The following is a 14516-nucleotide window of genomic DNA, read 5'->3' as shown; positions in this document are numbered from 1 at the left end:
ATGCTATACACTTTGTCTTCACTCTCTTCATTGCCCCTAAAACCAGTTTTTTCCAGGTCAAGGTCTGCACTTTAAATGGCCATTGGTGAGTTGTTCATAGCTATGGGTCCCCAGTGCCAGCCCGTGCCCCTTGGGCTATCACTCTTTGTCAGCTCTCCTCTACCCTGTGTCCTATGTCTTCACTTCTCAAGGCCCCCATTATCATACCAGCCCTACATTGCTTTGTACTACATATTTGTGTTAGAGTCATAAATATTTCATTCTACAAAGAAAAACCATTTGTGTTACTGTTCCCATATATAAAATTACTGCTGTTACAGCTAGACTTAGTAGAACAAAGCTTCAGGCAGATTGAGAAAGCTTCAGACAGAACGAACCTGATGAACCTTACTGTCTTTGCAAACTGTTCGAAGCTTATGGCCTTTTGCTAGCAGGACAAGACCATATTACAGAGCTGCCCACTTACGCAGATTGACTGCTTGCAAATGATACCACCTGCAAAAAAAACTGTGGAACTACCTGTCCATGCATAACTGCAAAGCCTAAAGCTACTGCAGTTCCAAAAATCATTCGTAGTTTGAGAAAACCCACAAAACCAACTCACTTTGTTGATGAGACTCCTGCGTGTGATCAGAGGGTATGTCCTGGGAAACATCACTTCTGTGGCCCAGTAAGACTACTGTGAAGCTTGACACTGACAGAGGCAGGATCTAATAATACTGAGCAATAGTGTTTTATAAAATAAATTTGATACCAAGACTGAAAGAGCTTTGCTTCAAGGATATAAGCATAACAAGATTTATCAGGAGTTATATCTTTCATTAGACCAATTGATAGTTGACATGGGGAAGATCTTTTGTGTCTGACAGCTTAATGAGGGGGGTGGCTGGGTTTTTTTTTTTCCAGTTGTATTTTTTTTCTAATAAAGAAGTTGCAGTTTTCTGCTTGCAAATTTTGCCTCGAATAAGAATAACATGTAATTGTACAGGTCTTATCATTGTGGTATCTGTTTGTAATTGATGTTAGCTATCACATGGGGAAAAAAATCAATTAGTCTCCTAGTAGAAAGGTGTCAAAAGAGTCTGTAGATTGCCATGCACATTTGCGGATGTAGTTGAGTCCCAGGACATCTTATATAGCTAATGTGCTTTCAGAACCTATATATCTGTGCTGTCTTTGTTAAAATTTTACCTCCCACTAGTAGAGATGACTAGCAACAAAGAATAGACCTAGATTCCTAAAGAAAATATTAATTCTATTCTTCAGTTATGTCCAGTCAAATACATGTTTTAAACATGCTGTTTGGCTAAGAAGAGGCTATCGATAAATTCACGGAGGTGAAAGATCATGAATCTTGCTCTTGATACAAAGTTTGATGTGGAACAAAGCATGAACCTTTTAAAGCAGAGAGAATGGAAATGGTATGTACAAGAGTGGAATTGCTGGGTTTCATGCAACTATTTTTATATTCTGTGCATGTACTTAACATTCACTTGCAAACTAAAGCCAGTGTCGTCATTATCTAGCACTGTACAAATCTGCCTTCAGTTCTAGTACCAGCAAATGTAATTGAATTTAAAGTAAATGTTTGGGAGGAGAAAAACAAGCCCAAGACCTCGATTACAAAACAAAAAAAATGCCTCTAGTTTTATGTGTGTTTATATCTGAGCTTGTTTGACCCACTTCTATCCATTTAATTGCAATTCTCCAGTGTTCTCCTCTGGAAAAATAAAATTCTTCATCACTGGTGAAAGCAATGTGAACATATTGCTATTATTTAGCACCAGCAGAACTGGAGTGTTATCAGGTATCTTCATGTTTTTTTTCTTCCTTTCTAAACCTTTTAGGATGAGTTTAAATTGCAAATCTAAGCAAGAAAATGATCTCTTTCAAATGCAAGTTTGACTCCAAGACACTCACTTGAAAGGCCATCTAAGATTGTTTTGAATTACATAATAAGAAATGGTAAAATAGGAATTTTCATTAACATTATGCCATGTTTAGCTTTCTAATGACTTCCAAACAGAATATTCTTAGTTTATAAATGAAAACGAAGTTTTAATAACTGACAACCCGGGTCAACATCTGAATACCCAGCTGCTGTCTTTATGCTTTATTCATCACTGCAAGCAGTGAGGATTGTAAAATGGAAATGTAAAATTCCTTTATTATATAGCAAAATAAATGAGATTACAGCTTTCATTCTTTCAGCAATAGTATATAGAGATTCCTAATGCAGGCAGGTTTTAGACCTTTGATTTTCTTATAAACTAGTGAAATGAACCATAGAAGATCCTGCATGTATTTTTCTATCCCTGAAATCTTTTCTTTTCTTTTGCCTTCTTGATGACAGTTATACTTTCGGAGTTAATTTGGGGGATGAGTGAGCTTATATGTAAATATTAGTGACATTAAGGAACAATAGGAACTTATATAAATGCTTATAAACGCTAACGGGCTGCAGTAAGGAGGTCCTACTTTGTTCTGTGATTTGAGTTCACTTTTAGTTTGAATCTTCAGTGCCACTGACTCTGTGTGCAATAATCTCAGCTAATCAGCTGCGGGAGAGCAGAATTCAGGATGTGCTGCACTGTGGCAGAAAAGTCCTCCACTGCCAAGGCAGGCTGGCAAAGCAACCTTTCACGTATGTTCAGAAGATAAAGGAGGTCTGGGTCAGATCCAGCACTCCCAAGCCCCATATGGGGGTTGTGTGCAGTCAGCATTCCCACTGGGGCAGGGGGATGTGGTGGCCTTCAGCTACTGGCTCAGCATCTGGTGAGCAGGACGAGGCCGAGCAGCTATTGCAGCAATGTCTGCTCTTCATGTGTGATCAGTCACTAAAGGTACTGCTGCTCTTGTTGCAGTGCAAGCAAAGCAAATTTTGCTCACTTGAAGGTGAAACCCCTAAAGTGTGGCCCGAGCAAGGGCTAAAGTAGTACTGAATACCCAGAAATGGCTTTTAAGAAGTGTGTCCCCTCTAGCAGCAGCAGCTTTCCCTTTCAGCCAGGTCAGCAAGCATCAGCATTTGGACCTCTCAGGTTATGAAAATCTCAATGTGAGACTTGCACATCAGATCTCATACTGGGGATGTCCATTACATGGAGTCGTCTGGCATAATCCTGAATACAGCAGGAGATTTAGACCTTTTGAGGGTTCCCAGCTAAAAGGTAGCCTTGGGAGCTTTTATCTTCCTCTTGGTCAATGTGGGAAAATTGGGCAGTGGAGGAAGAACATAAGGACTGAAAAATATTCATACCATCTGAATAATAGATAGATGGGACTTTGGAACTTTTCTAGTTACAAAACAAGCTAGTCTCCTCAACAAGCATTAGTTGTCTTGTTTTAGCTAGTAAAATACCATTCCTTAATCTTACTTGACTAAAATGATGTTTAATTAGTATCCAGTGTTAAAACAAAGGTGGGATTTTGCATGGCCTTTATAAATGCCACTGCTTACTTAGTGTGTTGTTCTTTCTGCTGCTAGAAGTCAATACACTTTAAAGTTAACAGTAATAGCAGCCCTTTTAAAATGTGTAGTAGTTCTCTTTGGCTGCCAAGACTATCGGTGAAGTAAAAGTTATGCTTTTTTTACAATTAATTTCGTCCTTTTGAGTATCTCCACATCTCAGCTGCATGAGTAGCCCAGAAAAGGCAGCCTTGGCAAACAAATATTTCATGGGTTTTGGGGCTTTTTTCATATACTTGCCAGAACTACTGTTATATTCAAGACCGAATAGATGACTAAGTTGCTCCAGCTAGATACTGTCACTTTTCATTTTATGTGTTTTCTTTTTCCCTTAGGAGGAAGGTGGGGAGAATGAAAAATCAAAAAATATCATCTTCTAAAAAAAGTAAATGTAGCTTGAAAAATAAACATGTAAGAATTATTAGAAATTTGCCAGAGAAAAAAAAATCTCATGATGAGCAGTCTTTTAACAGACAGTTGTTCAAAGTCGTACCTGGCAGCTATGGCATTTTGGATGCAGAAGTCTGCTAGACCAACTTTGAATACACACAAATATCTTGCAGTCTCAATAGAGTTCTGCAGAGGTCTGGCTCTGTCCCTTCCCAATGTTTGCTGAGCAGTTTCCTCAGGCAACACAGTTGCATTTGTTATTTGCTCCACTTGCAGAAAGTGTCCCCAGAATCTTGATGTTCCCATTTTTCTGTGATTGTTCAAGGACCTGAGAAAAGAGTCAGTAAGACTGTAGTTGCCTTCAGCCAGTGGGATGCCACGGGGAGGGCAGAAGGAAGGAAAAAAGAGGCATATTTTGAAGTTAGAGAACTAATCACATGGTAGTTTCAGTACATAACTGAAAATAAACTGAAAAAAATAGGTTTTGTCCTGAAATACTTCGACAGAGGTGAACCTCAAGGATCACTGGACTTGGTTTACTGATGCCTTGTACCTGTTTAGGCTGAAATCTGAGTGACTGCATTATATATCTGTTCTATCTGGATGTATACAACCACTCACTCTTCTCAGCAATGAGAGTGGAAAATGCATAATCTAGGCTATTACTCATCTATAATTCAGGTCTTATTTACAAGAAGAATAGGAAAGTTTGCAATGGGTGTTATGCCATTGCCCAATTATTCTTTAAAAATATGTAACATATTACAGGCTTTTGTTTAAGCGTTCATGTTTACAATCCTGGTCTCATTCATTCTGTTTGTTGATACATTAGTATTTGTCTCTTTTTTTTTTGTTTATTTTCCTTTTCTGCATGGAAAGTTTGTTCATGTTGGCATTTCTGCTGAATATAGTTTGTTTAAGGCACAAAACCTTTAGGTTGTGTTTGAGCAGGTCACTAAACTAGCTGTCCTGAGGCTACAATTTCTCATCCAGATTGCTATGTAGGTAAAGGGTTGACATCAAGTGGAAACAGCAGCAGCAATGTTTAAACCCCCTGGAATTTTCTTTTCTTTTCTTTCTGATGACAGAGATTTTGCTGGGCTTGTAATTAAGTGGAGATCACTTCACATCCCTCTGGTTAAATTTGCAAAGCTTTACATTTGAAAGGTGATGTAAGATGTCAGTGTTCTGTTGTGTTGTTCTCTCTTCTGCCTGTTGTGGGACATTTTGAAATAATACTTTTCTTCCACAGTGTGATCACAGGTTTGGGCAACCACTCCAGGGCCTGGCTGGGCTTTTTTTCCTGTATCTTCACTCCACATCAGTTTCTTGCTTCTATTACTCAAGCTTCCCTGAGGCTATTCTTGTCTTGAAAATAGTATCAAGTCATTAATTATTTTGAAAACTTCTGAGATGTATCTATCAGGATATGAACATGGAAGTTCTATCCAGTATTGCTGAATCAAATTATTACAAGTAAAAATTAAACCTTTGATCATTTTGTAAACTTACCTTTCTAATATATGCCACTGTGCTTATCTTTTTTACTAAATATAGGGTGAAGACAAGAAGGTATCTGAAAAGATTCTTCATGCCCCTGTGTCACCTTCATCTGCACCTGACCATATGAAGTGCAACATCCTCAAAGCTCAAGTGGAAGCTGCTTTTAGAGTAGGTGCCCAGGTAATCTGTGTTTAATACTTCGCCTTTTTAGTTTTGTCATAGCTTTCACCAGTTTTCCAGAATCACATTGTTCCTGAGGAAGTACCTTATTTTCTCTCAAGAGAAATGGACATAGTTTTCTCTAACTGCTCTGCAGTTTCTACAGGTAACTCAAACTGATTGATGTGATGGAAGCAGAAATCATGTCATTTGACATGATTATTACAGCTGAGGGAGGCTGAGAAAATAGGAAAGATGGCCTCCGGAAGTCCCCATGTTTTGATTTTGTCACTGTAGGTTTTATTTACTTTGCAGCTGAGAAACAGTAACCTCTGGAGTTTCTGAGCCTACCTACCATTCATGGAAACTGTGGTTAAGAGCGTTCTAATAATAATATCTATACATCCAGGTTCAACCTTTATTTCAGGGGATTAACTTTAGATGTCTGAATGTGAAATGTTAGCTAGTACATTGTGTTCTTACTTATTTGTGTGCTTTTAACAAAATTTTAAGCTTCCATTTTCTCTGCTTTGTTACTGTTAACACTGGATACATCCTGTTTCAAAAACACTGTGAGTCTTTTCATGATGCCATGCAACTGAAAACAGATGCTAAATGGCATGACTGTAAAAAATTAATTTTCCAATCAGGGGTAAATCTATGTGAAACCTAAAATGTGTGATTCTTTTCAAGTGCAATTTGTGGACGAAAGATAATGCTATTGGTGCCAAAAATAAAGCTGAATACAATGTTTTAGGAAAAATAGTAGAGGCAGAAAATTTGTTATAACTCTTCGCCTAAGTTCCTGTGGTATCTTTGAGCATACTGTTCTTGTTGAATACAAATTATGTTGGTGTTTCCATTGCTTTGTTTCTTTTCACAATAACATACCAGGTCAACTTGCCCTGCAAAGGACTTTGTTAACAATCACTTTTGTGTATTTGTTGTTCCCTGGCAGATCTGTCATCTGAGAGCTAGATTACATCTGGTCTAGCTAGACCTAAGGAAGTATCAAAATTTGGTTATTCTGACTGCCCTAGATTTCAGGAACAGAAACCATAAATCTGGCAGCATGAGGGGGAAGGAGTTGTTTGAGTGTTTTTCTTTTAGTTTTTGCTTAAAGCTGTTCTCTCACCTCTGAATTCTGTGTTATATCAACTGTGTTTTGTACAGCATATTTCTTGTTTGATTGCCCTTGGGTTTACCCTCTGTTTTCCCTGTGTGTCTTTTCTACAGTATGTCATGGTATATTTCTCATGTTTGTATTTTCTCCTGAATATACTTAATGGTCATGTTTCACTGGATAGTTAAAGACTGGAAGCAGCGTGTGCTGCTGCATTCGGAATACAACATTATTAAGGCAAGATAGAAAATGTGCTTAATGTATGCATCTCTCAATTGACCTACCCTGCCTTAATTTTTCACTCTGAGGCTTTCCAAGGCAAAACATTGCAGGTTGGTTTTTCTGCCATAACTGTATTCTTTAGCTGCTGCTATGCTGTAAATAAGTTTCAGAGCAAACTGAGCATTCCTCTTTTCCCTCTTACCTGTGTTGTTTTGCACAAGGCTTTAGCAGTCAGATTGGATTAAGTAACTGTCTGTAGACTTGGCCTCAATGAGAAAAGTCTTATTATTTCAGGGAAAGGAGAGGAAAGAAGACTGTTACAGGATAGTATATATTGTGGAAAAATAATGGCATACGTTTTGAAATCCCTGAAGCTTTCAGTGCTAACAAAGTATGGCTTAAGAGTTATAGCCAGTAAATTAGGATGTACCTTAATCTTAGAAATCCCCATTCAACTACCTGCTTACCCACAAAATTACCTTTGTAACTAGAGATGAGTTTTTCTGCACTTGAGCTCCCCTCCTGTCAAGTATGAAAGACTACCCTTCTCAGATAGATTGCAAAAATAAGCAGGCAGAGGCCAGGCAATGTTCAGCTGTTACAGTAAGGAGCTGTGGCTACATGAGCACTGAGAAGAGTAGGAAAAATGTTCATGGTGAAGGAATGAGTAGAAACACACTATCTATCATCTAGCAAATGGGATGAGGGAAGGGGGCTACTGGAGGACCCAGGAAACCACTGTATCAGATACCATAAAACCATCCGGTTATCTTCTCTACCTGCCCCTATCCCCCCCAGACAACTAACTGAATACTGGTAGCTAAGCCAGTGGCAGTTCAGTCATCTTCTGGGAAAAGTGAGCTGAGATGGAATTACACTGTTCAGAGACACAGAATCCTTTTGAGGGAGCAGATAAGGAATAGGTTTCTTCATGAAAGGCAACCATTTAACTCCATATATTCCCTCAGGGCGATGATCCTGCCCTTCTTTGACCCCATCTGACATATCCTGCTGCTCAGTATATCTGGAGGACTAATGATGTTATCCTCTGACCGATTTCATCTTTTGATGCCAGTTCCATATTAAGTCCCTGAGAAGTCTTGCCTTCTGGCCTTATGCTTAACACTCCAATTTCTCATCTCTTGTTTTTTGTATTGTCATATTTCAATTTGCAAGGCAGCCAGGGCAATCTATGCTCTGTAAGGCACAGCCTATATTCCTTAAGCTGAAAAGAAAGGCAGTCTGATTTTCCTTATGTGCAGCATAGTTATTCCTATATTTCATGATAGCAAAGAAAAAAAAAAAAGAAAAAAGAGGATTCACTCCTCTACTTTGTAAAATGAAGAAGAAGGAACCAGGCTCTGTCTTATGCATATGGTATTTGAAAGGAAATATTCTTTTAAGGACTCCAAAAATCTATGGTCTTGCTCATCCTTTTTGAAACTCCATGGGGTGTTTTTACTATATGGTTAAATGTAAAAGTATGAGAAAAATATTGGTGCACTGTAGAATTATATCTACAAACTGTTGCTTGAAATATTTGTAACAGCTCTCTCTCCAAGCAGTAGGAATATTTTCAATACCATATGCTACTAACATCAGGATGTGACAAGTTTATGAAGGCTCCTCCTGCATGTAGTAGAAGAAGCTGTTCCTTGTTAATTCTGAGAATGGAGTAAATGTTTACAAATGGAAAATATAAACTGGGACAGAAATTTTTTTGTCATTTTCTTTTTTCTGTGCCAGCTAGACACAACACAAGAGAGAGCCTTAGAAATTAATGATTTTAGTGCTTATGATTTAAAAAATAAAAACAGGGGAAATGATGCTGTACATTTGAAAATATATTCTGGAATATGATCTCTGTGCTGCATCATTTCAGAATTATGCTGGAGGGCTGTTTATCACATTCCTAGGGGGCAATACATCTCCCTTAGTTATGGCCCTAACTTAGAGTCCGAAAATTTGTAAGGTTACGGTGCTGATCACTTAACCCTGCTTGTGGTTTAGAGTTACAGAGCAGCAGGAAACTAACATGAGTGAGGGGTTTTTTTATTTGGTGAAGATGAGAATATTTATGTGTCATTCAGCTAAATGGAGAATCAAACTGCAGTGTGCGTGGCGATGCTGCAACCTGAATCTAGGAACTCACTGCCATGCACACCACAGGTGACAAACATGAGGAACCCACAGGCAGCTGTGGGAACCTGTGGTTTGCACAGGGCATGCCATACAGTTATCTATAGGTCTAGAGCAAACAAGTAGTGTTTCACAACACACCTTTCAAACTGTGCCACAGGGATCTGCCACCTTCTAGCTGACAGACTGCATGTCACAGTTCCCATATAATTAAGCTCCAGGGGAGCCCTAAACACTGTGAAGCAGCTGACATCTTTTTCTTCTTTTTTTTTTTTTTTTTTTTTTCATTTATTCCAGGCTCTTCATTTGAGAGGGAGTGGTATAAAGCAGCAGTAAGGAGCTGCCAGAATACAAAAGACCAGCTCTCCCTGGCATTTAAAACCCCTTTGCAGCTTGCATGAGTCAGTGCTGATATGCTGTGATTGAGCAGACACGACTTGTTAGTATCACAAAGAGTCCCTTTTGCCAAACAGTTCATGGCCCAACTGATGGAGGAAAGATATTAGCAGGTTTCAGTTGCTATTTATATCCACTCTGGCTTCAGACAAATCCTAATTATCCTTAAAATTAAGCACAGGCTCCTGAACAAATGCACAGCTATCTCAGCAGGGCTTTTTATTTTGGCAAGCAGTGTGTGCTGTTTTCTAGTAGTCTGTCTTCTACAAGTGGTGTTTGTATTCTCCACCTGTTACCTAGCCTTTCCTAAATCCTTCGGTTGATGTACGTCTTGCTGGTTAGCAAAGAGAAGGATCCTGTTTCTCACAGATTTTTACTGCAGCTGATTTTTGCATCGCTCTCATCTTTCCCTTTTCTGCAGACGAGGGAAGGCCAAGCTCATTGTGAAGGCACATTTTTTCAATGCAGTTTCTGGAAGACAAATAGATACGACATTACTACCGAGCTGTTCCTCACTGGACATTATGGGTTGTTTGCTGAGAAAAAAACGATGGGAATAGGTGGAGATGCAGAGTTCTTCACAAAGACCATACAAAATCCCATTGCTTCTCCTTTATCAACCCCGATGGAAACTGTTGGCTGGTGAGAGGTATCTGCTATCAGCTGGGTTTGGGTTCTCAGCAGTTGTTTCCCCCACCTTGATTCTCAGTAAACTGATTCTCATTTACACTGAACAGAGACGTTCAGTCCTCTAGCCCCTTTCACACACTAGTATCTTGAGAAGTTTATACACATGTAAATTTTTAGGCCAGGTCGATAGTCATCTCTCTTTTTCCTCCCTGTCCTAGAAATAAGTGCAGACTGAATATAATGCCGTTTTGGTTCAAGTACTGCAAATATGTGAGTAAGTGCAGGTTGCTTGTGCTGTCTAGAGTTGCCTTGAGGAAAGGACTGGACTGTGGCACAGAAAGTATCTCAGGACACGCAGGGTACATGTGTCATCCTGCAGCCTGTTCTCTCCAGGTAGACGCAAGCCATGGCTGCAAATGTAAATGAGACTTGGATCTATGCATTATTGATGGTAGAAAAGGTGCACAAGTGAGGTGATTCACAGTGCTAGTCTGTCTGTAGCTACATTTTTGATGATTCTTTGTCTTTTTCAGTGTTCTGTCTCCTTTCAGGAAAGATTCAGTTGTAAGGACTTGTCAACCTCAAAGTTCAGATGGTTTTGCCGTGTATTTCTAGAAAAAATCCACTGTCTTTATGTAAGCTGGGTCTTTGAAGCATTATTCACTTAAGGGGTTCTGGATTCAAACCCTAATCAGGTCATGAATGAAAATAGAGTAGGTGAGGGGAAGACACTTGAGGATTTATAATCTTATGTGGTCTTTCTTATAATAGGACTTAAACAAATCCTTCTGGATCCCCAGAGGAATTCTTAGCTTTCACTAGATGTTGACTGAAGTACCGTGAAAGGATCAGCTTTTCCAATATTTCAACATCTTTCTATCATGAATTAGATGCTGTTTACTTCCTTTTCATTCTTTTCTCCCTCCCTCCACCTGTCCTTATTCACAGCACAGAGCTACTGCACAACTTGACAGTCTTTGCACAGAGATCAGAACTGACATTATGTGAGTATAACAGGTCACAGCTGAGGTGTTCGGGCTGTGGGGGAAGCTTCCACAGCTCCTTATGTACATTATGACTTCCTTGCTAAAGCTGTTGCTGTTAGTCACCCACTTGGATGAGCAATAAACTCACTGGCAAATTTCAGGCTAGGTAAAAAGAAGCAACTATACTGGGACTCTGGACTGGAACAGCAGTGAGTGCAACATCATGTCAGTTATAATTATTCATAACAATGGAATTTAAAAATGGCTCAGCTTCAAATTCTGTGTTTCAGTTGCTATGAGGAAACAGGTTTGCTCAGCTTTAAAAGTGAGGCTACAGGAAATGAATGCTGTCAGAGGTATAAAAATGCAAGATTTTGATAGTGTGTGATCAATATAGAATACATGGCAGCTTATTAGAAGTGTGCCAGCAATGATACCTCAGGGTATATACCTCAATGATAAATCAGGGAAGGAGCTGAGGAAATGATGCAGCAGCCTTGGTGGAGCTACAGAAGGGGAGGGAGGATTTGGATAAACAGAATGTGGGAGAAGGGAAATCTTTAATTTATTCCCTGGAATACTGGAGGCAAATGTGGCTGTGGTATCACAAGACTGACAGCACACTGTGGGTATGTCAGCTATGTCTCCTATCTACCATGTCTGTAAGTGCTAGTACATGTTGAGACAAGTACTGTTAATTGGGTCGTTGTGTAAGAGCCCTGCCACAGCCTGCGGTGCCAAGCCTTGTTCAGAAGGACAAAAACAGAGTAGTCTGATTCCAAGAGACATAACCATGATACTTTTCTGCCTGAAAGGATACATTTGACATATTGAATCACAAAGGTAGGTTTACCTTGACAGAGCATTCTTCCTGATGATATGTTGCTTAGCCTGTATTGTCTGATGAGATCAGCCAACATTCAGCATGGCTGACAAACGACAAAAATTTTGATAAAGAGCTGAAAAATCAAGTATGCTTCAGGCCTCCTTAGCATCATTACAGATTCAGAAAGATCCAAGATAGAGAAGTATTTCCAGGCTGCTGCAGTGAGAGTAATTGCTTCCTTACCTTTGAAGATCTCCAAACATGTGAAAGCTCTGTTCTTCTCCCTTCCTTTCTGCAGTTGACAACTTTGTGAAATTGCTAAATAAGAGCCATCATATGTTTCATATGAACCTTCCAGACCCTTGTCTTTCTCAGATGAGAACCTGATACTCCCCCTTGGCTGCAGTGATCCGATTCTTCGTGCAGTTTTTTTGCTTATTCAAGATATTCCTATTTTGGATCAGTAGAGGTGAGAGCTGCAGCAATGCCCCTTGTGATAAAGGAGAGACACAGAGGGCACTAGCTCCCCATGGTACCTGCTTGAGGCATGAAGAACACAGCCTCGCTTCCCTTGCTGGAGGACCACCACTTGCAGAATTCCTTGCTGGAGGCAAGCAACCAGCCCACAGTTGCAACCAGAATTAATTGTCTGTGCAGAATCACAGAAGGCTGCAGTAAAAGTTCTGTCTTTCCTGGGTTTTCCCATTTGGTACAAGTCTAGTACAACCAATTCCCTTTTTGAGGTCCTGTTCCCTATCGTCCTGGGGCTAACTCTTCCTTCAGAAGAAAACTGAAAGAACTGCTGTTCACTAGGCAAATCCAGCCACCAGGGTTTATGAATTCATACATGGAGTTGCTCCCAGGGGGCAGAAAGTATTCCTACCCACTCTGGAAAGCTCAGCAGACTCTGGTGTATCATCCCTGGAGCATCTGCCCCCTCTCTAAGGCTCCAAAGGACCTGTCTGCTGGGACAGCAGCAGGGTTTATGAGTGTTCAGGAGTGTACTGAAATGCACTCTGAGAAGTGTCAGGCAGGTTTGCTTAGATAACTGTGGGCAAAATTAGGTATTACTTACATACTTTTCTCCTATTTTCATGCTTTGATGAAAACAGTATTTCTTAGCAATCATCTATGAAGAGAGCTTTTACAATGGCATTGCTGCCCAGGCATATTTTTTGTCTCTAATATGATAAAGTAATGCTTTCTCTTTATTTCTGACACCATTCAGAAAGTTAGTGGCATATGAATGTGGAATATTAATAATTTTTCTTTTGCTCTAGCCCTGGTGTGAGAATGGCATTGTGTGGATGGATTTAATGTATCAACCTTTAATTTTATTTGGTTTGCAGTCTGGTAACCAGAAGAGACAGCTTGGTTATCTCTGGGTAATTAGTAAATGAATCTGCTTATGTATAAATGAAGTTTCAATGTCTTCTATGCTCTGAAACCTCTCCCTCTCAGAGCAACAGTCTTTGTGTAAGGGGAGAATCTGCCTTAGTTAAAGAGATCTGAACATGTCCATGCTTCTGCCTCTGTCCTTCTTACACAGCTCAGTGCTGGGCTTTCAGTGGGTGATGGCCTCTGCCCTGTTCTGTAGGAAGATTCACCAGCAGGTACCTCCTGCTAACCTTGGCTTAACTGCCTTGTTCCACTGATGGAAGGCATTCTGCAATGGAAATCCAAATCCTGGCCCTAGCAGGTGCACTTGTTTTAAAATGAAAGCAAACTATCTGGGAATTATATTGTAAGAGCTGTGTACTAGTATAAACCTTGTTTTACAGTCACATCTTTTCAGTCAGGCTGAGGGAGTCCTTGTGTGGTTAGTGAGTGTGATTTGCGGAGTTAAGAAGAAAAATAAAAGAAACATGCTGCCGCCTGATGATTTACTGACCTCCTTCTGAAACAAAGAAACAAACAAACCAAAAGCGAACAAGCCATTGAGTGAAGCACGGGTGGTACAGTTTCTGAGGGCTGAAGCCCTTTGCAGAAGTGTTTGCAGGTATAACATTTTCCCATGTCTGTTCATCCATAGATAGGGAGAAGAGGCATAGAGTGAGAAGAACTAGCCTATCCTTATTTGTATGTACCTGCCAATGCACAGCCAGTGGTACCCTGAGGTCATGCCTCATCACCTGAGGCTGTTTAGGCCTCTCCATTTCTTTCCATGCTCCCTCAATCCTTCCAGTTTAGAGTGGGATTACTTGCTCATTGGTCTGCAGTACTTACTTGTGGGTACAGAATTCTTTTCTGTTCTCTAAATCATGAGTAATAATGAAGCAAATTACTACCAAGAGAAATTCCTCATGATGCTGATCATGCCGTTTAGGAATATATGAGTTCTTGAGATGCAGGCTTAGTCTTCCAATGCAGAGAAGGCAAAAGAGAGCAGTAATGTATTCCCAGAGCTGAGAAGAAACCAAGGGCCAGCCATTAGGGGCTAATGTACAGTGAAGCCCTCTCAACTGGCTAATGAGATCCATGGCTTACAGCATTTAAGTAGGTGGAATTTTAATAATTTCATTACTGATCACAACCCCTGCATTGCATTGTTGATCTCTGCATTCTCTTTTCTACTGTTGTTTTCAAGTGCATCTTAAAATGCATATCAATTAATCTGGTGAAAATTGGAATAAAGTAAAATTTGTAGTTTTAAAAAATAGCCAATTTGACACATAA

The 14516-nt window shown here is 39.8% G+C and overlaps 1 protein-coding gene across 4 annotated transcripts in view; it reads left to right on the top strand.

The window, feature by feature from the left end:
- Positions 1 to 14516, top strand: part of EPB41L4B (erythrocyte membrane protein band 4.1 like 4B) — a 172816-nt gene that overhangs the window by 110422 nt on the left and 47878 nt on the right. For 3 of the 4 annotated variants that reach the window (XM_027715752.2, XM_039383956.1, XM_039383954.1), the window contains exon 18: positions 5414 to 5539. In XM_027715752.2, coding sequence (XP_027571553.1) covers positions 5414 to 5539 — 126 coding nt within the window. The remainder of the gene's footprint in view (positions 1 to 5413; positions 5540 to 14516) is intronic. The other variant, XM_039383955.1, reaches the window with a different exon arrangement.

The sequence above is a fragment of the Pipra filicauda genome, unplaced genomic scaffold (assembly GCF_003945595.2).
Source record: "Pipra filicauda isolate LSUMZ 115617 unplaced genomic scaffold, ASM394559v2 scaffold331_size1881853_pilon, whole genome shotgun sequence".
NCBI lineage: Eukaryota > Metazoa > Chordata > Aves > Passeriformes > Pipridae > Pipra > Pipra filicauda.
Note: the sequence above shows the minus strand (reverse complement) of the source record. Positions and strands in the feature narration are given on the sequence as shown.